Raw genomic sequence first — 25,348 nt, forward strand, 5'->3', positions numbered from 1 at the left:
GGGAGTTAAGTACATTAGTGGGATGAAGGGTAGCAGGTATTATCTGAAGAATGTAAAGATGTTTCAGAAGGAGAGAAGATCATGTGATGTACAACATTTGTGGCTATTAAGGAAGAAAGAAAATGAGAATATAACCAAATAACAAAAAGCATTTCATAAAATTAAGTACTCATTCATGATAAAAGCTAGGAATAGAAAGAAAATTCCTTAACTTGGTATTGGATATCTATTAAAACTTACAGCAAACATCAAACTAAACCTGAAACTTTGGAAATATTTCTAATAAGGGAAAAGAGGAGAAGGTCTGCTATCACTTACTCTAGATAATTGGTTACTTGGGCATGTACACAAGGAGACACCTATAGGAATGTTCATTACAACACTGTTTAATAGTGAAAAATTATAGTCCGCCTAAACATACACATATTTAAAAAGAATGATTGAATAAATTGTGAATTAAAACAATGAGAAATTATTGAAGTAGACTTAACTTGTATCAGTGTAGTTGAATCTCACTGTTGACTGTGAAGTATCATTCACACTGCATGCAGAACAAAACCATGTATTTTTGTTTTATTTTTTATTGAGGTATAATTGATTTACAGTATTATATTAGTTCAGGTATACAACATAGTGATTCAAAATTTTTATAGATTATACTCCATTTAAAGTTATAAAATATTGGCTGTGTTCCCTGTGCTCTACAATATATCCTTGTAGCTTATTTATTTTATACATAGTAGTTTGTGAACAATACCGTATATTTTTTGTGGAAATATTTGTAAGTGTGAAAACGTGTAGAAATAATAAACAGAGTTCAAAATAATGGTTACATCTTCGGGGGGAATGAAGTGAATGCAACTAGGTAGGGATACACAAGGACCTTCAGCTATATTTGAAATATTTTATGTCTTGAAAACATCTATGGCAATTTCTGATTGATAAAACTTGAGTGGTAGGCGTTTTTTTTAGGCAAAATGGGGCATATGAGCAAAGGTGGAGAGTAAGAATAGTGGTCCTCAAAGGGTTTAATCCTCAAACCAATCCTGTGAGGTAGATTTGACAGAAGAGCAGACAAAGACTTAGGTTCCATGACTTACCTAGGGTTGTGCAGCTGCAAATTGTGGAGCTGGGATTTGAACCTAAGCGGTCTAGCTACCAAGCCCCATTCTTAGGGGAATGCAAAAGAGCAGCACATTCAATCTCAAATGAACTGAGCATGGGGATTGTTTTATTTGTGTCTTTTGTAGGAAATGATCCGACTAGATGAAGTCCCCAATCTGAGTTCCTTAGTATCCAATTTCGATCAGCAGCAGCTTGCTAATTTCTGCCGGATTCTGGCTGTCACCATTTCAGAGATGGATACAGGGAATGATGACAAGCATACGCTTCTGGCCAAAAATGCTCAGCAGAAGAAGAGCTTGAGCTTGGGGCCTTCTGCAGCTGAAATCAACCAAGGTAAAGTCTCTAAGTTGTCAGAATTTTGACATTGTAGTTCCGAGGTCCCTTCCTAACTCATCTAGCTTTTTCAGTATTTCTAGAGATTTGATCCATGTGAGGGCTCCTTGGGTCCACTTAAGAGTATGTAAAATTTATATCTATGTATCTCTTCATTATTTTGGGGGACCAAGTCCATAGCCATCAGACTTTTTAATAGATCCAGAACCTCAAAAAAGTTAAGAACCATTATTTATCAGAATTCAAATTACATACGTTTTCTTCCACTGAGCCTTCCTTTATCCTATATAATAAATATAGATATAGATATATGAGATAGATATATGGAATATATATATAGAGAGAGAGAGAGGGAGAGAGAGAGAGATACAGTCATACATCTGAGATACTGGGAGTTGGGTACCAGTATCTGTGACACTGCGATAAAGCGCATATTGCAATGGAGTCACACAAACTTTTTGGTTTCCCAGTGCATATAAAAGTTATGGTTACACTATATCATAGTCTATTATGTGCAATAGCATTACATCTAAAAAAAGTACATACTTTAATTAAAAAATACTTCATTGATTAAAGAGCTACCCATCATCTGAGCCTTCCGAGAGTCTTAAATAATCTCTTTGCCTCCATGTTGATGGCTGCTGACTCATAAGGGTGGTGATTGCTGAAGCTTCGGTGGCTGCGGCGATGTCTTAAAATAAGACAACAGTGAAGTCTGCCACATTCATTGACTCCTGCTTTCATGAAGGATTTCTCTGTAGCAGGCAATGCTGTTTGATAGCATTTTACCCACAGTAGAACTTCCTTCAAAATTAGAGTCAGTCTTCTCAAACCCTGCTGTTTTATCAACTAAGTTTATATAATATTCTAAATCCTTTGTCATTTCAACCTTTTTTTATTGAAGTATAGTTGATTTACAATGTTGTGTTAGTTTCTGCTTTCCAGCAAAGTGATTCAGTTATTTATATGTACACATTCTTTTTTTTTTTTTTTGCGGTATGCGGGCCTCTCACTGTTGTGGCCTCTCCCGTTGTGGAGCACAGGCTCCGGAAGCGCAGGCTCAGCGGCCATGGCTCACGGGCCCAGCCGCTCCACGGCATGTGGGATCTTCCCGGACCGGGGCACGAACCCACGTCCCCTGCGTCGGCAGGCGGACTCTCAACCACTGCGCCACCAGGGAAGCCCTACATTCTTTTTTATAGTCTTTTCCATTATGATTTATCACAGGATATTGAATATAGTTCCCTGTGCTATACAGTAGGACCTTGTTGTTTATCCATTCCATATATAATAGTTTGCAACTGCTAATCCCCAACTCCCGAACCATCCCTCTCCCACCGGCCCTCCCCCTTGACTGTTGATTGCATCAACAGTCTTCCCAGCATCTTTGCCAGGAGTAGATTCTATCTCAAGAAGCCCTTTCTTTGTTCATCCATACTCTTCATCTGTTAAAGTTTTATCATAAGATTGCATCAATTCAGTCCCATCTTCAAACTCCACTTCTAATTCTGTTTCTCTTCCTGTTTCCACCACGTCTGCAATTGCTTCCTCCACTAAAGTCTTGAACCCCTCAAAGTCATCCATGAGGGTTGGAATGAACTTTGTCCAAATTCCTGTTAATGTTGATACTTTGACCTCTTCCCATGAATCATGAATGTCCCTTATGGCATCTAGGACGGTGAATCCTTTCCAGAAGGTCCTTATAGGGTTTTTACCCCCATCCTCCTTTCTTGTGACTTTGGGGGAGTTCTCATTTTACTAAATCATAAAATATACATTTTTAAAAACATGAATTTTATTATAACTAAATTATACCTCAAACCTAGTTTAAGCACGTGCATACACCTACACTGACAAAAGCTAACGTTTGTTAAGCTCCTGTGTGTGGCAAACATTGAGCTAACTGCTTTACCTAGGAGTGATTTTGTTTAATCCTCCAAGCAGCCCTGTGAAATAGAGATTAGCATCCCCATTGCACAGCTTGGGAAACTGAGGGTCATACAGTTTCAGTAATGGATACCTGTGTGTGCTGAGGTACTAAGTAACTTTCATCTTGTAGTTTCCCCTTTAGAGAATCTATTCTGGCAGGTTAGTTTTATCCTGTTGGTATCGATTACCTTCATGGACCTGTTTGTAAGCTGACAAGTAAAACCACCATTACCCATCATCCTTGGGGAATGAGGTATTCTAGTCAGTTGGGTTTTTAATTAGCTGAGGGTTAACCCCAAGCCTAATTTTCATTGATTTGGGGGATTGAAAAAAGGAAGGCTTTATAAAATGTCAAGGTTCACTTTCATACCTGTGTGGCTAACCCATGAGATTATCTACATGTGATGTCAGCTTATAGCTTTTGGGATAAAGCTTTATTAAATGTTGTATTTTAGCACATGTTGTTGTACGGGGTCTAGTTCTTCCTGACTCTCTGACCATAATTCCTATCTCCTTGTCCCCCCACCTCACACACATTTTTCTCCAGTCAAATGCCCCAAGGTGAACATAATTAAATTACAAGTGGATGAGAAAGATCTTAGTCCTTAGTGTTGTCTATCTTTAATTGAACTCCAGTACTGAATACTTTTATTTTTTTATTCCTTTAATTAATTTTTATTGGAGTATAGTTGATTTACAGTGTTGTGTTAGTTTCTGCTGTACAGCAAAGTGAATCAGTTATACATATATCCACTTTTTTTTTTTAGATTCTTTTCCCATAAAGGTCATTACAGAGTATTGAGTAGAGTTCCCTGTACTATACAGTAGGTTCTTATTAGTTATCTATTTTATATATACTAGTGTGTATATGTCAATCCCAAGCTCCCAATTTATCCCTCCCCCCATCCCCTTGGTAACCGTAAGTTTATTTTCTACATCTGTGACTCTATTTCTGTTTTGTAAATAAGTTCACTTGTACCATTTTTTTAGATTCCACATGTAAGCGATATCATATGATATTTGTCTTTCTCTGTCTGACTTACTTCACTCAGTATGACAATCTCTAGGTCCATCCATGTCAGTGCCAATGGCATTATTTCATTCTTTTGTGTGGCTGAGTAATACTCCATTGTACATATGTACCACATCTTCTTTATCCATCCATCCATTGATGGACATGTAGGTTGCTTCCATGTCCTGGCTGTTGTAAATAGTGCTGCAATGAACATTGGGGTGCATGTGTCTTTTCAAATTATGGTTTTCTCTGGATATATGCCCAGGAGTGGGATTGCTCTATTTTTAGTTTTTTAAGGAAATAGAGGTATGTGTAATAGTCAGCTTTGGATGTCATAACAGGATAGCACAGACTGGGTGGCTTAAACAGCAGAAATCAGTTTCTCACAGTTTTGGAGGCTAGAGGTCCAAGATTAAAGTGCCATCAGCAGTGGTTTTTTGTGAGGCCTCTCTTCCTGGCTTGCAGATGGCCACCTTCTCACCGTGTCCTCATGTGTCCTTTTCTGTACATGCACAAAGAGAGCTCTGGTGTCTCTTCCTCTTATGTAAGGACACCAATTCCTATCAGATTAGGGCCCCAGTCTTACGACCTCATTTAATTACCGCCCTAAAGGCTCTGTCTCCAGATATAGTCATATTGTGGATTAAGACTTCAACATATGAATTTCAGGGGGGACACAATTCAATCCATTTTAGTATGGAAAGCTGAAGTGTGTAGGATGTTGCCGAAAAGTTTTTGTTTTGTTTTTAATAAACTGCAGCTGTGAAATAGTTTTCTTGGCCAGCAAAATGATGTCTTATGCTATCTTCCTGGAGCTTAGATAATAAAAATGTTAGAGAACTTCTGAGGCTTCTCAGAAAGTACCAGTTATCTCTTCTGTTGATTCAGATAAGAACAAATGGATCCATCTGCAGGGAAAACATCACTCACAATGTTAGTCAGATGTAGGTGAAGCCACAGGCCTGGTAATTATCAATTTATAGGTGACACCTATATATGCTGATTTACACAGCATATGAGCTAATTCAGAATCATCTCAGAGAGCTGGAAAGCAGAGCCTAAACTGCAACAGGAAAATTTACAGGAGTATTTGGGAAATACTAACATTTTTAACAAATAAGAGGAGAGAAGAGGTCTGCTTTTGCAGAAATTATTGGAAGTTGTGGGTGTTTTAGCTGTCAACCTGTTTAACGTTAACCAGCAGTGCATGTGGTAGCTACTGATAAAGCTGTGAGAAGTACAAAGACCGTACGATGCTGGGGTGCCAGTCCCCTGAGATTGTGTATAAGTTGGTGAATATAATGGGCCAGTGAGTTTTTCCTGGGGAGAGAATCCAAAACTTTCATCAGCTTTTCAAGAGATGAGTGACTAGCAAAAGCTCAGGAATATCTGGGGTGGAAGTCAGTCTCAGAACCCTGAATACTGGGTAGGTTACATCTGAAGGTCTGTGTTTAGTGTGCAGGGTGTGAAGACTAGGTCTTAGGAACTGCCCTGTGAGGAACAGTTAGAGAAACTGGAGCTATTTACCTGGAGAAACGAGGTGTGACTAAAAATCCATCTTTTTGAAATTTTTCAAAATTAGAAATTTTTAGAAATCCAAACTCTTCATTTATTTAGTTTATTTTGGGGGGGAAAAATTATAGTTTTTGTTTGTTTGTTTGTTTTAACTTCACAAACTACAGAGGAACAGCAGGTGTATGGTAGAAAGTTTGTTCCCATCCCAGTGGTGACCTATCACCAGTTTCTCATTTGTCTCTCCAGGGATACTCTGTACGTGACCAGTTACGGGGTGGAGGAGGGAAGAAGAGAAGACTGGCTCCTTTCTGTTTGTACTGATGGTGATGTAAAATAAGCACCATTCTGCCCCTGGCTCTTTTCACTTAACTTTATCTTGCAAAGCATCCGTTCCAGTACATACAGAATTATCTGATTCCTTTTTACAACTGGATAGTATTCTAGTATATGGGCATAGCATAATTTATTTAACCAGTCCCCTGTTGATGGAAATTTGGTTTACCTCAAGTCTTTTTTCCTACAAATAACAGCCTTGTGTATGGGGTTTAATGTGCTGGATATTTGCCTTTTAAACTTTGATAGATATTAACAGATTTACCTTCCATAGAAATTACTAGTTCATCTTTCCACCCTGTATACCCTTCCCAGTACAGGGCCTTTTTCAACTTCTTGATATTTGTCAAACTTGGTAAGGAAAAAAATGGTATCTCAAAAAAAAAAATCTCAGTATGTTTTTTTTTAATTGAGGTGAAAGTCACATTAAAAAAATTAACCATTTAATTCAGTGGTTTATAGTACATGTACAATTTGTGCAGCCACCATCTAGTTCCAAAACATTTTCATCACCCCAAAAGGAAACCCTGTACACATTCAGCAGTTATTCTTCATTACCCCCAACCCCTGGCAACCATCTGCTTTCTGTTGGTGGATTTATCTATTCTGGGTATTTCATATAAATGAAATTTTTTAAATGTGATCTTTTGTATCACATATCATACCTCTTTCACTTATCGTGATGTTTTTGAGGTTCATCAGTGCTGTTGCATGTCAGTATTTCATTCTTTTTTATGGCTGAATAATATTCTTTGTGTGTACATACCAATTTGTGAAACGTGTACATACCAATTTGTGAAACACTGATGGACATTTGGGTTATTTCCACCTTTTGACTGTTGTGAATAGTGCTGCTCTGAACACATGCATACACAGGTATTTGTTTGAGCACCTGTTTTCACTTCTTTTGGGTGTGAACTTAGGATGGAATTGCTAGATCATATGGTAATTCTATATTTAACTTTTTGAGGAGAAGTTAATTTCAGTGTAGTTCAGTGTAGTGTTTTTTTTTTTTTAAGATTGTTTTGATTTGGACCATTTTTAAAGTCTTTATTGAACTTGTTACAATATTGCTCCTGTATTATGTTTTGGTTTTTTGGCCATGAGGCATGTGGGATCCCAACTCCCCGACCAGGGATTGAACCCACAGCCCCTGCATTGGAAGGCATAGTCCCAACAGCTGGACCACCAGGGAGGTCCCTCAGTGTAGTTTAATTCACCTTTTTTTATTAATGCAGTCACACATTATTTTATAGTCACTCGCTAATTTATAGCGAATGGAGAGGGGGCTAAGATGATTTGCCAAGCTCTGTGCTGGCACTAAATTCATATGACTTCATATAATCCTCCTAACTACTTTGTTCTTATTTATTTTATTTTTAAAGAATTTTCTTTAATGTTGTATTCTTTTAAGGTTTACTTTAAAATTTTTTATTATGGGAAACTTCACACATATAAAAGCAGAGACATATATATGACAGTGCAATGATCCCTATTTACTTACTACCTACCTTCAACAGTTATCAACTGATGGCCTGTCTTTTTTTTTTTTTTTGCGGTACGCGGGCCTCTCACTGTTGTGGCCTCTCCTGTTGCGGAGCACAGGCTCCGGACGTGCAGGCTCAGCGGCCATGGCTTACGGGCCTAGCTGCTCCGCAGCATGTGGGATCTTCCCGGACCAGGGTTCGAACCTGGGTTCTCTGCATCGGCAGGCGGATTCTCAACCACTGCGCCACCAGGGAAGCCCCTGCTGGCCTGTCTTTATCTCTACCCTCATTTACTCCTACCGTCCTCACTTTGGATTATTTTGAAGCATATCCCAGACATTGTAAGATTTCACTTGCATACATTTCAGTGTTTCTATAAGATAATTACTCTTTAAACCATATTGTACACTCCCAAATTAATATCTTGATATTTTGAAATATCTAGTTATTTATTAATTTTTGATTCAATGATACATTTACATGATTCAGAAAATCTACAAATTCAAAAAGTTGTTCACTGAAAAGTACCCCTCCCACTGTATTCCCAGTGGCGTTATTCTCTTTGCCTTTGGCAAACCACTGTTTTCTATCCTTAAGAAGATTTAATGCATACAGAAGCAAATACATACAGGCGTTAGCTTTATTTTAAAGAAGGTTAAATTTTGGAGCCAAGATTTGAACCTGGATTCCCTGCCTTCAAAGTTTATTATGTTCTTTATGCTGACCAGAATTTCTGTCTTACTCATCATTGTCAGTAAAATGTGACTGGTGCAAATAGGAGCTGGGTAATTATTCAGTTTCTTTCTTTACCTTAAAAAAATAGAAAGAAAGAAAGAAAAGGCTTATCTTTTTTCTTCCTGCTAGTATGTGTGTGTTACAGGAAAATCAAACCATAGTTAAGTAGTTTTTGTTTGTTTGTTTGTTTTTTGCGGTACACAGGCCTCTCACTGTTGTGGCCTCTCCTGTTGCGGAGCACAGGCTCCGGACGCACAGGCTCAGCGGCCATGGCTCACGAACCTAGCCGCTCCGTGGCATGTGGGATCTTCCCGGACCGGGGCATGAACCCATGTCCCCTGCATCGGCAGGCAGACTCTCAACCACTGCGCCACCAGGGAAGCCCCAGTTAAGTAGTTTTAAAAGAAGCATTTATATCCTCTCCTACTCAGGAACAGCCACAGTGAATACCTTGGTATATATCCTTCTGTTCTTTATCTGTGTATATGTATATTATGTGCATATTTTAAAGAAGAAAACTTTAAAAATTTTAAAGAAAATGGGCTTAAGCCAATACTGTTTAGTAATTTACTTCCTTGGGGCTTCCCTGGTGGCACAGTGGTTAAGAATCCGCCTGCCAGTGCAGGGGGCACAGATTCGATCCCTAGTCTGGGAAGATCCCTCATGCCGCGGAGCAGCTAAGCCCATGCGCCACAACTACTGAGCCTGCACTCTAGAGCCTGCAAGCCACAACTGCTGAGCCCGTGTGCCACAACTACTGAATGAAACCCACGCGCCTAGAGCTCATGCTCCACAACTACAACAAGAGAAGCCACCGCAATGAGAAGCCCGCGCACTGCAAGGAAGAGTAGCCCTTGCTCACCACAACTAGAGAGAGCCCACACACAACAACGAAGACCCAACGCAGCCAAAAAAAAAAATAAATAAATTTTTATAAAAATCACTAAAATAATAATAATAATTTACTTCCTTAACAAGTAAATTCAAACATCTTGCTGGAGTTGCTGTATAAAGATGTGTGTGTCATTGTTCTTAGTGTCTGTGTGTTGTATTCCACTGCATGGATGTATCATTTAATCAGTATGCTATTAATGAACATATAGTTATCTCTACCTTTTTGCTGTTATAGAAACCACACCAATGAACCTCTCTATACAGATATCTATGTATATATAATTAGTTATTTCTTTATGGTAATTCCCCAGAAATGGACCTCCTAGCTCAGAGACACACAGATTTACGGCATTAAGGTTATTCTAGTTTATATTCCCACCAGTAGATATGAGTCTGTTTCCCTGCACCTGCTAAAATTGAATTTGTTTTTATAACTTTATTACTGTTTTACCTTGGGTTGGCATTTCATTTTAAAGGGAAGCTCTGACTAACTGCTGTCAGATTAAGGTGAGAAGCTGGTTGTTTGTTGAGTGCTTTAGAGCTGGTCTCTGTTTTGACATTTCCTCTTTTGTTCTTTCCTCGACAGCGGCCCTTCTCAGCATCCCTGGCTTTGTCGAGCGGCTTTGCAAGCTGGCAACTCGAAAGGTGTCAGAGTCAACGGGCACAGCCAGCTTCCTTCAGGAGTTGGAGGAATGGTACACCTGGCTAGACAATGCTTTGGTGCTAGATGCCCTGATGCGAGTGGCTAATGAGGAATCTGAGCACAATCAAGGTACTCGGGATGGGTCTCCTGAGAGGTGGGGAGCATTCCTTTGGGTTCCTAGAGCCATTCTTGAACTCTTTTCCAAGCAGAATAAGTTGAAATTTGCTCAAAGTAGAATTTCCCTCAGGGCAGTCCTGGATCATGATGGTTAAGACTTTTGATAGCCAGTGACAGAACCTCTTTGAGCTCCCTTAAAGCAGACCTGATTTCAGGGACAGGGGCTTTGTTGCAGAACCCAAGAAATCAACTGGAAACATTACTGGAGCATTTCTAGGAACCCAGAGGGTTCTTTCTCTGTTTCCACTTCTTTCTACATGTTTCTTTAGTCTTATCTTTCCTCCGTTCTGACAAGTAGACTGCCTAGTAAATGTGTGTACTCCTAGTCTCAGCTCCAGCTCCTTGGTGAACTACTGTGGCCTGTTTTGGGTGAGGTGCTCAACCCAAAGCATTTGACTCTGGGGTCAAATTGTACAAACCCAGGAATTCCCACTGGAATCATGCAGATAAAAGTGAAGGGAGGAGTTTCGTTCCTGGGATGGCAGTGTGTGGAGCTCCGTGGACCTGCTTGGTCAGTGAAACTAAACAAACCCTGTATACAACAGCAGCAACAACAAACATCCACATAAAGTCTGTGGAAGTTGTTCTCAGAGTGTACAGCAAGTGGGGAAGCATTTCTTCTAGAAAATTGACTAAAATTTAGTGAGAACATTGAGAGCCTATGACACTAGAGTTTCTGCTTGATGCAGGTTCCACTCTGGACAGGTGTGGCCTAAAAGACAGGGCTCCCTCAGCTTCCAAACAAGGAATACAGAATCTCACTGGAAGAGGCAGGCTACCAGTTTTTCTCATCCCTTCCAGCTCCGAGTGGAGGAGGCTAAATTCTTGATGAATATAGCCAAGAGGGCAGGGGCTCCTTTCTTTCTCCCTCCCCTCCCCTCCCCTCCCCTCCCTCCCTCCCTCCCTCCCTCCCTCCCTCCCTCCATCCCTTTTCTCAACTTTCTTGAGATATAATCAACACATAATATTGCATAAGTTTGAATTGTACAATGTGTTGATTTTATACATTTATATATTGTAGAATGATTACCACTGTAGCAGTAGCTAACACCTCTATCCCATCACGTAATTACCATTTCTTTTTTTCTGGTGAGAATATTTAAGATCTGTTCTCTTAGCAACATTCAATTATATGATATAGTATTATTGGCTATAATAACCATCCTATACACTGGATACCCAGAATTTGTTAATCTTATAACTGGAAGTTTGTGTTCTTTGACCAGTAACTCCCCATTTCTCCCCACCCCACCCCACCACTAGTAACCACCACTAGCTGTTTCTCTGAGCTTTTTTAGATTCTACATTAAATGATATCATACAGTATTTGTCTTTCTCTGACTTATTTGATTTAGCATAATGCCAGGGGCTCCTTCCCTCCACCCACCTCAATACTGTACTCATAGGACAGAAGCTCTACCCAGGCCCAGTAGGCCAAGAATTCTATGGCCCTTATTGCCCTTGCCCCAGCTCTCTTGTAGGACAGAGGTTCTACTATGTAGGGAGAGGCAAGCTGAGGAGGCTATAGAGGCTACCTATCCTGCTCAGAGTAATAGCACTGAGATTTTGCCAGGGGGAGAGGTAATAGGTAAGAACAGAATGTTGGGAAGTTTGAGCTCAAGGTCATTCTCAGAAACAGTGTAGATTTTGGTGGTAAGAAAATAAAAGGAGCTCTTTTTAATTGAGAACAAAAAGCCAAACCGTATGCCAGCTAGTTCACCAGAGAGAACCAAGGAAAGAGGTGGCTAAGAAGAACTTAAAGCTGAGGTCAAAACAAACCTCAGTCTCAAAAACTACCCCTGCCTGAATTTAATTGAATCAGACTTTGGAGCAATTTATGCCTCAAGGCATTGTCAGAAACAGTAGAGCATTCAGCCAGCAGTTAGTGGAGCCTGACAACTGAGTTTCATACTAGATGAGGCAGAAAGTTTAACAGAGATATCAAGGAAAGAGCCAGACAAAGAGAGCCCTGCTAAAACACTGTCATCCAGGGACACATGCCCAAGGCTGCGCTCTCTGCCAAATGGCCTCATCAGTCCTCAGAGAAATAGACTTTACTGAAATAGGCTAGCCAGGGCATTAAAACAAATAAACAAGAAAACAACCACAAGCCCTGAAAGAAGAAAGAGGGAAGAGTATCAAGAGTTGCTACAGTATTTACTTAAAATGTCCAGTTTTTAACAAAAATCGAGACATGCAAAGAAACAGGAAAGTATGACCAAAACGTAGGAGAAAGCAGGCAACAGAAATTGCCTGTGAGAGAGCCCACATACCAGAATTAACAAAGACTTCAAAGCAGCCATTATAAATATGGTCAAAGAACTAAAGGAAACTATCCTCAAAGAAGCAGTGATGACAATGTGTCATCAAATAGAGAATATTAATAATGAGATAAGAGATATAAAAAGCCAAATGGAAGTTCCAGAGATGAAAAATACAATAACTGGAATGAAAAGTTCACTGAGAGGAGAAAGGAACAGAAAAAAATAGAAATAATAGCTGAAAACTTCCCAAATATGATAAATGTACACATCTGAGAAGTTCAAAGAACTGCAAGTAGAATAAACTCAACAGATTTACACCCATTCACATCATAATGAAAATGCTGACAGAGAAAATCTGGAAAGTAGCAAGGGAAAAATGACTCATCATGTTCAAGAGTATCCCAGTAAGATTATCAGCTTACTTCTCATCAGAAATGATAGAGGCCAGAAGGGAGTGGGATGACATATTCAAAGTGCTGGGAAAAAACTCAGCCAAGAATTGCATCCAATAAAACCTTCTTTCAAAAATGAAGGTGAAATAAACAGCTTTCTAGGTAAACAATAACTTAGGGAATTCACTACTAGCAGACCTGCCTTAGGAGAAATACTGGCTGAAAGCAAGTTACCTCAGCCAATAATTCAAATTCACACAGCAAAAAAACGGAGGATCAGTGAAGGTAATTGTATAATAATAAAAGACAATATATGTGCATCTTTCTTCTCCTTAACTAATTTCAAAAGCAGTTGTATAAAACTATGTGTTTATAGTTACATTGTTGAACCTATAACATATAGAAATGTAATATATTTGACAATAACAGGTCAAAGAAGGTGGGTGGACCCAAAGTTGTAGTGGAGTAAGGAAATTGGACAAGGTGGTAACTCGAATTGACAGGAATCAGTGAAGAAAATCAAAATGGTAAATAAGAGGGTCACTATAGCAGACTCTGTAAATATTTACTTGCTCTCCTTTCTTTTCTCAGCTGCTTTAATGGACATAAAATTTTATAAAGTAATAATTATAACAGTGTATTGTGTAACAATGTATACAGTGTATTGTCCAGTATATTGTATTGTTTGGCTTTTAGCATATGTAGATGTAGTATGCATAATAATAGCACAAAAAGGGGGAAGAGGGAGCTCTGGGAGCCCTGGAATTACGTTAATTTATATCTGAAAAAGTCTGTCAAGTTAAGATGTATATGGCAGGCAAGCCTTGTAGCAACTGCTAAGAAAGTAACTTTAGAAATATAGTGAGAAACTCATTAAAGGAATTACAGTGTTATACTAGAAAATATTTACTTAATGCAAAAGAAAGTGTTAAAGGAAAACTAAAGGGGGCTTCCCTGGTGGCGCAGTGGTTGAGAGTCCACCTGCCGATGCAGGGGACACAGGTTTGTGCCCCGGTCCGGGAAGATCCCACATGCCGCAGAGCGGCTGGGCCCGTGAGCCATGGCCGCTGAGCCTGTGCATCCGGAGCCTGTGCTCCACAACGGGAGAGGCCACAACAGGGAGAGGCCTGCGTACTGCAAAAAAAAAAAAAAAAAAAAAAAACCTAGAGGAATTTTAAAAAGTGAGCTATATAGAAGACAAAAAGTAAAAGGCAGAAGTAAATCCAACTTTGTCAGTAATAACATTAAATGTGAATGGATTAAATAATTCATTCAAAAAACAGATTGTCATGTTGGATTTTTTAAAAAAGATCCAATTATTTACAGCCTACAGGATACACATTTTCTATTCAAAGGTAGAAATAGGTTGAAAGTAAATGACAGAAGAAGATGTATCATGCAAAGGACAACCATAAGAAAACTGTAGTGGCTGTACTAAGAGTGACTTTAAAACAAAAATGTTATCAGAGATTTAAAAAATAGATTTTATAATAATATAAAAGGGTGAATCTATCAAGATATAACAGCATGTGTATCTAACAACAGAGCCAAAAATAAGTAAATGAAGCAAACCCAACAGATTCAAAGAGAGAAATAGGCAGTTCAACATAATAGTTGGAGACTTTAATAACCCATTTTCAATAGTGGACAACTATATAGAGGATCAGCAAGGAAATAGAAGACTTGAGCCACACTGTAAGCCAACTAGACTAAACTGATATATATATAGAACACTGCACCCAACAACTGTAGAGAACATATTCTTCTCAAGTACACATGGAATGTTCTCCAGGATGGACCATATGCTAGGCCTTAAAAAAAAAAAGAACAACTCAGGAAAGTTAAAAGGATTAAAATTGTACAAAGTAAGTACTCCAATCGCAAGGGAGAGATATTAGAAATTAATAGCAGAAAGAAATTTGGGAAATTCACAGATGTATGGAAATTAAGCAGTACACTTGTAAATAACTGATGGTTCAAAGATAAAATCACAAAGGAAACTAGAAGATATTTTGAGATGAATGAAAATGAAAGCACAACATACCAAACTTATGGAATGCAGCTAAAGGATGCTTATAAATTTATAGCTGTAAATGCCTACGTTTAAAAAGAGCTCAAAAAATAACCTAACTTACCGCCTTAAATCATTGAAAAAAGAAGAGCAAACTATATTCCCAAAGCAAACAGAAGAAATAATAGGATTGGACTGGAAATTAATGAAATAGAGAATAGAAAAACAATAGAGAAAATCCACAAAACCAAAAGCTGGTGCTTTGAAAAGGTCAACAAAATTGACAAACCTTTAGCTACACTGACCAAGCAAAAAAGGGACAAGTTCAAATTACTAAAATCAGGAATGAAAGAGGGTATATTATAACCAACCTTACAAATATTTTTAAAAAGGACTCTGAGAGAATACTGTAAACAACTGTATGCCAATAAATTAGATAACCTGGATGAAATGGAAGAATTATAAGAAAGATACAAACTCCTGCAACTGACTCAAGAAGAAATAGAAAAATTGAACAGACCTATAACAAGAGATTACATTAGTGATGAAAAACTACCCCAAAGACAAACCCTGGCCCAAAAGGCTTCACTGGTTAATTCTACCAACCATTTAAAGAAGTAACACCAGTACATCACAGACTTCCATAAAATAGAAGAGGAAAGAACTTTGCTTAACTCATTCTATGAAGCCATATTACCCTGATACCAAAACGAGACCAAAAGAAAAAAAGACATCACAAGGAAATTACAGACTAATGTGTCTTACAAGTATAGATGCAAAACGGCTCAACAAAATACTAGCAAACAAAATACAGCAGCAAAAACGGATTATATACCTGATCAAGTGTATATACATAATTAAGTGGGATTTATGCAAGGTTGGCTCAGTATATGAAAATCAGTTTAATATAGCATATCAATAGAACAAAGGACAAAAACTACATGATTATCAATAGATGCAAAAAAAGCATTTGATAAAATCCATCTTCATGATAAAAACATTCAAACTCGGAATAGAAGGGAATTCCTCAACCTGTTAAAAAGCATCTACAGAAAACCCACAACCAACATTATACGTGACAGCTGAAGACTGAAAAGCTTTTCCCTCACTAAGATCAGAACAAGACAAAGATATCTGCTCTTACCACTTGTATTCAACATTGTACTGGAGGTTCTGGCTAGGTAGTTAGGCAAGAAAAAGAAATAAAAGACGTCCACATTAGGAAGAAGTAAAACTATCTCTAGTCACAGATGATGTGATCTTTTATATAGAAAAACCTAAGGATCCACTGAAACACCGCTAAACCAATAAACAAGTTCATTCAACACAGTTTCAGGATGGAAGATCAGTATACAAAAATCACTTGTATTTCTATACAGTAGCAATGAACAGACCAAAAATGAACTTAAAACAATTTCATTTAAAGGAGCATCAAAAAAGAATAAAATACTTAGTGATAAATTTAGCAAAGAAATATAAAACTTATACTCTGAATTCAAAGTGCAAAACGTCACTGTTACTGAAAGAAAGAAAACCTAAATGAATGTAAAGACAGCTTATGTTCATGAATCAGAAGAGTCAGTATTGTTAAAGTAGCAATATTTCACACCTTGATCTGCAGATCTATCTACAGATTCAACATGGTCCCTATCACAATCCCCTCTGGCTTTTTTGCAGAAATGGACTAGCTGGTCCTAAAATTCATTTGGAAATGCAAGGGGCCCAAAATAGCCAGGACAATCTTGAAGAAGAAGAACAAACATGGAGGACTTACATTTCCTAATTTTTCAACTTAGTACAAAGCTGTAGTAATCAAGACAGTGTGCTACTGGCATAAAGAGAGACATATACAATGAAATAGAATTGAGAGTTCAAAAATAAACGCTCACTTATGTGGTCAGTTGATTTTCAGCAAGAGTGCCAAGACCATTCAGTTGGGGAAACAATAGTCTTTTCCACAAATGGTACTGGGACCATTAGCCGTACACATGCAAAAGAATGAAGTGGACCCCCCTACCTCACATATATAAAAATGAACTCAAAAGGATCAAAGACCTAAATGTAAGAGCTAATCCTATAAAACGCTTAGAAGAAAACAGGGATAAATCTTTATGACTTTGGATTTGGTGGTGGTTTCTTAGATGACACTAAAGCACAGGCAGCCAAATGAAAAATAGGTAAATTGGACTTCATTAAAATTAAAACCTTTTGTGCTTCAAAAAACACCATCAAGAAAGTGAAAAGCCGGAATGGGAGAACATTTTTGGAGGGTGGAGAACATTTTTGCCAACCATATATCTAATAAGGTACTTGTATCTAGGAGGTATAAAGAACTCCTACAGCTCCACAATGAAAAGACAACCCATGTCAAATTACGGGCAAAAGATCTGAATAGACTTTCTCCAAAGAAGATATAAGAAAGCCAGCAAGCACATGAAAACATGCTCAGCATCATTAGCCATCAGGGAAATGCAAATCCAACCCACAATCAGATACCACTCCACACCCACTAGGATGATTATCATCAAAAAGACACATAACATGGGGCTTCCCTGGTGGCGCAGTGGTTAAGAATCCGCCTGCCAATGTAGGGGAAAAGGGTTCGAGCCCTGGCCTGGGAAGATCCCACATGCCGCAGAACAACTAAGCCCGTCAGCCACAACTACTGAGCCCACGCACCGCAACTACTGTAGCCCACGTGCCTAGAGCCCGTGCCCCGCAACGAGAGGCCACCGCAATGAGAAGTCCGCGCACCGCAACCAAGAGTAGCCCTGCTCGCCGCAACTAGAGAAAACCCACGTGCAGCAACAAAGACCCAATGCAGCGAAAGATAAATTAATTAATTAATTTTAAAAAAGAGACAGATAACAGGTGTCGGCAAGGAGATGGAGAAATCAGAACCCTCATTCCCTGTTGGTGGGCATGCAAAATGGTGCAGCCACTGTGGAAAACAGTCTGTCAGGTACTCAAAAGGTTAAACATAGTTTCCGTATGACCTAGAAATTCCACTTGTAGGTATATACCCAAGAGAAATGAAAACATATGTTTATGCAAAAACTTAGACACGAATGTTCATAAGAGAAGATTTACTATAGCCAAAATATGGAAACAACTCAAATGTCCATCAACTGATGAATGGATAACAATGTGGTATATTGTATGTAATAGAATATTATACAGTAACTTAAAAAAATGAAATACTGTTACATACTGCAGCCTGAATGAACCTTGAAACCGTTGTGCTAGAAACAAAAAAACACAAGTTATATGATTCTATTTATATAAAATGTCCTGAATAGGCAGTTCCGTAGAGACAGAAAGTAGTCTAGTGGATGCCTGGAGCTGTAGGGGCTTGGCGGGAAATGGGGATTGACTGCTAATGTGAACAGGATTTCTTTTAGGGGTGATACAAATGCTCTAATATTGATTGTGGAGATGGCTGCACAATTCTGTGAATATATTAAAGGCCAATAAATTGTACGTTTGAAAGGGGTGAATTGTATGGCGTGTGAATCATAGCTCAGAGCTGTTTTGTTTTTTTTTTTAAAGTGAGTGTGCCCCAGGGTACAGTACAGATATATGGAGGGTGGTACCACTTTAATCAGTATTGTGGAGCTGAAGAGATTTGGAGGGAAGCACAGGCCTCTTAAACTAGTTTTTCTATCCTCATCCTTGGGAATCACGTTGTTACTAAGCTCTGGCCATTGCTTTCAGGACTGTGATTCGTGAAAACATTTATCCCAGAGAGTTTCTTGTCAGGCCTTTGCAAACCAGGCACCAAAAGTTGGCAGTGACTCGGCAGAGTCCAGGCTGCCTGCATCTTTCTTTCTCCACAGACGTTCATTACTGAGGAGGGCTCATGTGCCATCCGCCGCCCCTGCTCCTTCCACAGACGTCCTCTCCCGCAGTCCCCCCCAGACCCCCAAGCTAGGTGATGAGGACGCTGAGGCGCTGGAGGCTACATGGCAGGTGTGCAGCAGAGGTGCGATTCTGCGTGATAGCTCTTCAGATTCTCTTTACAAATCAGTTGACTCTTAAAGTGTTCTGGGAGCGGGGCCAAGGAGTCCCAACACATAAATTGAGTAATTATGGTTTTCCTCCCAACATGCAAGAAAAGATATGTGAATAGATAGAATTTTCTCAATTAGATTTTTTCCAGTAAACTTTTCTTAGTCTTTGCTGGCTGTCACTTTCATTGCCATTAAGAGCTTGCAGATTAAAAGGAAGAAAACATATAGTAAGCAAGCATTAGCAAAAACTCAGAGTTCGTTTTCTACTTCTGTTTAACACATACTTGTATGTTGGGTACGTGTGCCCTGCATTTTTTAAGCACTTTCAACATATTTAATCTTTGCAACGTTGGTAAGAGATAGGTACTGTTGCCATTATTTCTGTTTTACAGATGAGGATGGATACTGAAGCATAGACACATCAACAGACTTCCCCAAAGCCACCCAGCAGTCTGGCTCCGAGTCCTTAACCACTGTGCTGCACTGCCTCTCTGTCATGCTTCGTTCAGCAGCTGGTCATCTTTCAGCTTTTATATTAGTGATGTAACATGGCTGGAAAAAATAGTTCTAAGTCTGTAGGGTGGAGTAAGTTAGGTTTTTAGGTCATGATATCCCCGTACAGAAATCATAACTGCATGTGCCTCACCCGAATATATCTCATGACCACTGCTCTGTACCACATAGACTTTCTGGCCTTTTCAAAAGGCCTCTAGGGCAACAGTTCCAATAGGAACTTAAAAGGACCTTAGTAGTTACTGATTCATCCTTTCACCTTAAAGATGAGGAAAACTAAGGGGAAGTAAATCCTAAGGTCTCCTGACTCTGACCTTTTAAAATAATAGGGACCTAAGAGTGAGGCTTCCCAAGAATCAGGTGCTGGGCTCTCTTGTGTCCTCCTTCACTCCTCACAGGAGCTCCAGCCGATTGCTGCAGCACTGCTTTTCTTCCCGTTTACAGAGCACTTGAAAGCCTGACGAGGAGGTGACTTGCTCAGGGTCACACAGCCAGCAAGTTGTCATTCCACAGCCCGCCCTCAGTCTTCATCCCTTTGCTCTGCCCCATTCCCGAGAGTACCCTCCACTGCAGCCTGCGTGACCCACTGAGACTTTTTTGTTAACTGGGTAGTAGAGGAAATGAGATGGTTTACCTAAAGCCCGAAACCCAATGCCTGACACATATTGTGTCCATGAATATTACGTAGCTTTTGCTGTTGTCACTAATAATGAAATAGGGTAAAATGAAAACCTGCTAGTAGATAATATCTGTATATTATCTGTATCATCTGTACAGATAGTATCTGTATCACTAGTATCGATTGTGATGCCTCGTCTGCCTTAGGAAACTTTCCATGACTGTTTGAAAAACAGGAGGGAAAAAAATCTGCAAAAAGCATCCATTTTAGTCCTTCAGCAGTGCCCCCTTGTGGCATCTAAGCAGAGGGACCAGGTACTTAAGAGTCCTTTGTGACCTGAAGAGAATTTGACACAGTTTGCTGCTGGACATGTGTCTGGGCACTTTCTCGGGGTGGGCGCGGTGGGTCCGGCGGTGGAAGGAGAAGGGATTTGGGGGCAGGGCATGGATCAGATTACTGGGTTGGCTGTGTCAGAGTATTTTTGCTGGGTGTTAAAAGCTGATGGGATACAGTTGCAGAGTCCATGTTCCTAAGTTTCTAAGCTTCCCTGAACCCGGTGGCCTGGAGAGAGTTTTGTGGCTTTCAAAGTCTCTGTCACGGACTCAGGGCCCAGTCTGATGGCTCTGTTACCTCAGGTCTGTTCAGAGCAGGTTTGAGGGGCAGAAACATGTTTCCTCACGAGCAGTGATTGAACCCTCTCTCCTGGTGGCTGTCTCAGCCTCCATTGTGCTCCCTCCTCCAGGGGCTTCGGAGGAAAATGGCCTGCCTCACACTTCACCTAGGACCCAGCTGCCTCAGTCAATGAAGATCATGCATGAGATCATGTACAAACTGGAAGTGCTCTATGTCCTCTGCGTGTTGCTGATGGGGCGCCAGCGAAACCAGGTGGGCCCTTCCGCCGCGTCTCAGAGCAGGAGGAGCCGCGGGCAGACACTTCCCAGGCACCTGTTAGGCCGCCCCTCACAATGCCTCTGTCTCTGGCCAGCAAAGCGAGGGGTTGGCTCCCTTGTCCCTGTTTTACACATCAGGAAACCAGTCTGATTCCGGGGCTCATAGTCTTTCCACTGTACCTTGCTGTGGGCATCATTTCTAGACAGAGCATTGGTGCCCCGGGCAGGAGTGGGCGGCTTAGCCATGTTATCTGACCTTGTTAATGTGCAGAGTAAAGGGTGGGTGTCTGCCCTGTAGATGCACTGGAGGAGTTGCCAGGCTGATGGGGGCTTGGGGTGGCGGGTCGGAACTGTGTCAAGTTATGAAAACTAGGCAACTGCGGGGGGTCCAGCCATGCTGAGGTTCCTTGAACCTTGAAGCAGTTCCAGGAGGGAGGAGCAGGGAGGAGGGGGAGGGCTCTAGAAGTATGCAGCACTCCTCAAGATGCATAAGTGGCCCACTCGTGCTCCCTGCGCATTCTCCTAGGGGTGAAACGAGGCCTGGGGGGAGGGGTGGGCTAAGGGAAGCGGGAGCTGGGAGCTCAGCAGTCCTTGAGCACCTTTTTGAGTTAGGGACTGTACTCTGACACAGCTCTCTGTGAGGTGGGTGCAGTTATCACAAGTTTACAAGTGAGGAGCAATTTTAGAGAGGGCAGCAGGGAAAAGACTGGCTGAAAGATGACATCTGGCCCGGCAGCGTCCTGAAGAAAGCGAGGAAGCCAGGACTGCTAACCCTCAAGACAGCCTGCCAGGTAGAGGGAGCAGGCCCAGATGGGAAGTGGGTGCGAGCCTGCCTGGTGGGTTGGTGGAACAGTAGGGAAGCTGGGGGATGGACAGGAACCAGCAGCGAGGAGAGGTGGGCTGAGGGGTCGCGCGGGGGCCAGGTCGCATTGGGCTTTCATAGGCCATTTAAGGGCTCTTGTGTTTATACTCTGAGTGAAATGGGAAGCCATCCTCTGGCTGCTGTGTGAAAGAGCTCACAGTAGCTAGGACCAGCATGTTTGTGGCAGGAGTGGTGAGAGGTGCTTGCATTCTGGATCTATTTTGAAGGTAGAACAGGTAAGATTTGCTGATAGGTTAGATGTGGACATAAGGGGAGAGAGGAGTTAAAGGTAACTTCCTTACCTCTTTCCAAGCAGGTGGGAGGAATGGTTTGCCATTTATTGACATGGTTAAGACTGGTGGGTAAGGACTGGAGGGGCAGACGTCTGAAGGGAGGAAGGGGAGGAGTTCAGTTTGAACAAGTTAGGTTTAGGTGTCTGTTAGAATTGGCACTTGGCTTACCTGCACCTGGAGTTAGGGGAGAGGAGAGGCCTGGAGGTATAACTTTGGGCGTCGTCACCCTGTGGTTGGCATTTAAAACCAGGACGCTGGATGAGATCCTGCCCTGATGTCCACAGCACTGGGACTCCTTCCTTTAATATGGCATATATTTCTTATAAAAGATATTAGTCACAATATCTTACCTGTGTTGAGTGCTTTTTCTTTTTTGAGGCACTTTCATCGTCATTCATATTTGAATTTGAGGTTATTTGGTAAGTTATACAGCAGGTGGTGACCTCTACCCCACTTGATGCTTGTGAAAACAAAGATACAAAAAAGGGCCCTGCTCTCAGTCATCTCAGGCATCGTGAGAGCCAGGATTTAAACTCTGCTGCCCTGACTCTTCTTTCTGTCCCCTCACCATGGCAGTTCCCTGCTCTCTGAGCCTTCCTGTTACCAAGTTTCTATGAATCATTGTGGTCTTTAGTTAAACTGTGATAACAGCCTCCACTTCCTTGGGAGGGACCATCAGCTGGCCTCAGAACCCTGCCTTCCTGAGAACCAGTGTTATGCTGGTGTGTCCTCATTTGCACAGTCAGCATTAACTGAGTTCCTACTGTGTGCTAGGCACTGTGGGAACATGGATTCACAGACCCCGCCTAGACCAGGACAGCAGGGGGAACAGTTTCCCTGGCCAGGTCCCCCAGAAGGCTCCTCCTTGGAGTGACCTTATTATTGTGCACTTGGGCCAGGTTCTCTGACCAGTCTTGGCTAAGTTGAAATCACTAGACTGGAAATGCTCACCAAATGTCATAAGTTCCATCCCTCTGGTGCTAATGAAAATAATCAATACAACAGTCATTTTTTCCAGCGCTTCCTGTAAGTCAGGCCCTGAGCTTCCCTCACATTACCTCATTCAGCCCTTTCAATAGGTTCATCAGCCCTCATTTTCCATCAAGGGACTCAGGCTTAAAGAAGAATGTTGCCCAGAGTCACAGCACTGTCAAGTTCTGGTCTCCCAAGATAAACACCAGCCTGTGGTGGACGGGGAAGGGACAGGCTTTCAGATCAGAACACCTGAGTTAGGGTGACATTTCCACCCCTGCCTTGGCCACATCGGTCCTGCTAAACTTTCCTTTCCTCTGTAAAATGGGAATTAGTAAGTACTGGGGCTGTGCTCTGGACTAGACATGTTTTCTGACTTTATCCTTACAACAGCCCTGAAAAGTAGTAATAGTTTTGTTTTATGTTATGTAAAAAATTATTTTAATAGGTCAGTAATTCACATAGTTCTGTATTAAAAGGTGTAAATGAGTATAAGTGAAGCCTTTCTCCCCTCTGATCCTGAACATTCAGGGTTCTCCCATGAAGCATCTAATTTTACCAGTTATTAATGTCTCCTTCTAGAGAGTTTAAAAGTATGTTTGTGCGTGGCGGGAGTGGTGGTGAGGGTAGAGTAAGTGTGGCTGTTTTCTTTAAGCCTCAGCAATGCTTTCTTCGTCCTGAAGCCTCATGGTACCTACCTGCCCAGGCTTTGATAGGCCTTCACAGCACATTTGTCTTAATGCTTTTGCCTTCCTGCCCCATCCAGGTTCACAGAATGATTGCGGAGTTCAAGCTGATCCCTGGGCTGAACAATTTGTTTGACAAACTGATTTGGAGGAAGCATTCAGCATCTGCCCTTGTCCTCCACGGTCACAACCAGAACTGTGACTGTAGCCCGGTGAGCAGGGACCCTGGTGACAGATGGGCTTTGCTTGCCAGAAGTAGTTGTTTCAAGAACTGCTGTTGGCCCTTTGAAATTTCATTCTTTGAGAGTAGAGCAGAAACTGAAAGTCATAGCCTGTGTAACCACATAATTGGAAGCCACCTTGGGGAAGGATCTAACCCCCACCCTTCACCTATCCAGAAATCCCTTTTGAGGCCCTCCAGCCAGCCTTCCCTTGTTCACCTCTGGGCAGGGCACTCACTTTCCTCCAGACAGGGCTACCCTCTCTGCTACGGAACAGCAAGTTTTTCCTCATTCTGTTCTCTATCCCATTGTAATTTACACCCACTGATAGTAGGTTTGCCTTCCAGAACCACGCCAGTGGTCTGCCTCCAAAAAGGGCTTTAGGAGGTTTTCTCTTTTTTAAGGGTCAAGGGTTCACCTTTGCTCGGTCTTTCTCACGGTGCCCTAGAGAGCACTGAACTGGGAGTCAGGAGCCCTGTTGTGCCACTCAGCTTTTTGGGAGAGCTTGAACAAGTCACTGAATCTCTGAGCCTCTGTTTCTTGCAAAAGAAAGATCATCGGCTCTCAGCATGAGGGGGAAAGTGCCACACGGCCACCAGGCCCAGTGACACGGGTCCTCCCTGGTCTCTAAGCTGCATTCTGGGGACTTTCCTCAGTGCCGAATCTTCCAGTTTACTGTTTTTCTCCTTGGCTTTGTCAGATTTACCTTTCAGCACATCCATTTAAGTTAATTTCAAGTGAATATATTCTGCATTTCTAGACATTTTGTCTGGATCTTTGTCAAAAGCTACGTGGTCTTTTATTCATTATGTTAATATTTTGTTCTTCTGTTGCATTTTCTGTCTTTAATTTTACCTCTTTAATCATTCATAACATACTTTTTTATGGTATTTTTTGGATTGCTCATGGGGAGCTACTTGTGTCTGAGTCTTCAGACTCGCCTCGGGGTGGAGTGTTGCCTTGTGTTCTGTACTGTTTGTAGAAGGTCACCTTCGGGGGAGGGGGAGCTTGTTTTCCCTGTGAGTACCTGTGTAGCCTGGGCCCTGGAAGTAGTCCTATAGAACATTTGGCTTTTGTCTGCCAGGTACTTCAGGGGGCACAGCATCCCAGGGCAAGGTTTCATTTTGAGTGTCTGCCCTCCCACTCTGGTAGTATGAGCCCAGGGTCCTCCTGGGGACCTGGGGGCTCCCCTCCACCACCAGCAGCACCCTGGCAGAGACAGGCTTATTTACCAGCTCCCTGGGCTGGTAGGTGGGGTTTTTCTAACCCTTTTTTCACCAAATGTTTACATTCTGCAGGCTTTCCATGGGCCCAAGGTTCTGTCTGGTCCCTGCAGAGCATTGAAACCCAAGCCCTGGCCCGAATAAGTCTCATTTCCACTTCTCCACCCACCCGGAGTTGCCACCATCAGCTCTTCTGCTCGCTGCTC

The 25,348-nt window shown here is 41.3% G+C and overlaps 1 protein-coding gene across 7 annotated transcripts in view; it reads left to right on the plus strand.

Annotated features, from left to right (window-relative positions):
* Positions 1-25,348, plus strand: part of TRPC4AP (transient receptor potential cation channel subfamily C member 4 associated protein) — a 102,915-nt gene that overhangs the window by 67,764 nt on the left and 9,803 nt on the right. For 5 of the 7 annotated variants that reach the window (XM_049698894.1, XM_049698893.1, XM_049698891.1 and 2 more), the window contains exons 7-10: positions 1,251-1,458; positions 9,953-10,138; positions 20,714-20,880; positions 23,779-23,910. In XM_049698894.1, coding sequence (XP_049554851.1) covers positions 1,251-1,458; positions 9,953-10,138; positions 20,714-20,880; positions 23,779-23,910 — 693 coding nt within the window. The remainder of the gene's footprint in view (positions 1-1,250; positions 1,459-9,952; positions 10,139-20,713; positions 20,881-23,778; positions 23,911-25,348) is intronic. The other 2 variants (XM_049698892.1, XM_004272757.3) reach the window with 1 other exon arrangement.

This window comes from Orcinus orca, chromosome 16 (assembly GCF_937001465.1).
Source record: "Orcinus orca chromosome 16, mOrcOrc1.1, whole genome shotgun sequence".
Classification (NCBI taxonomy): Eukaryota; Metazoa; Chordata; class Mammalia; order Artiodactyla; family Delphinidae; genus Orcinus; species Orcinus orca.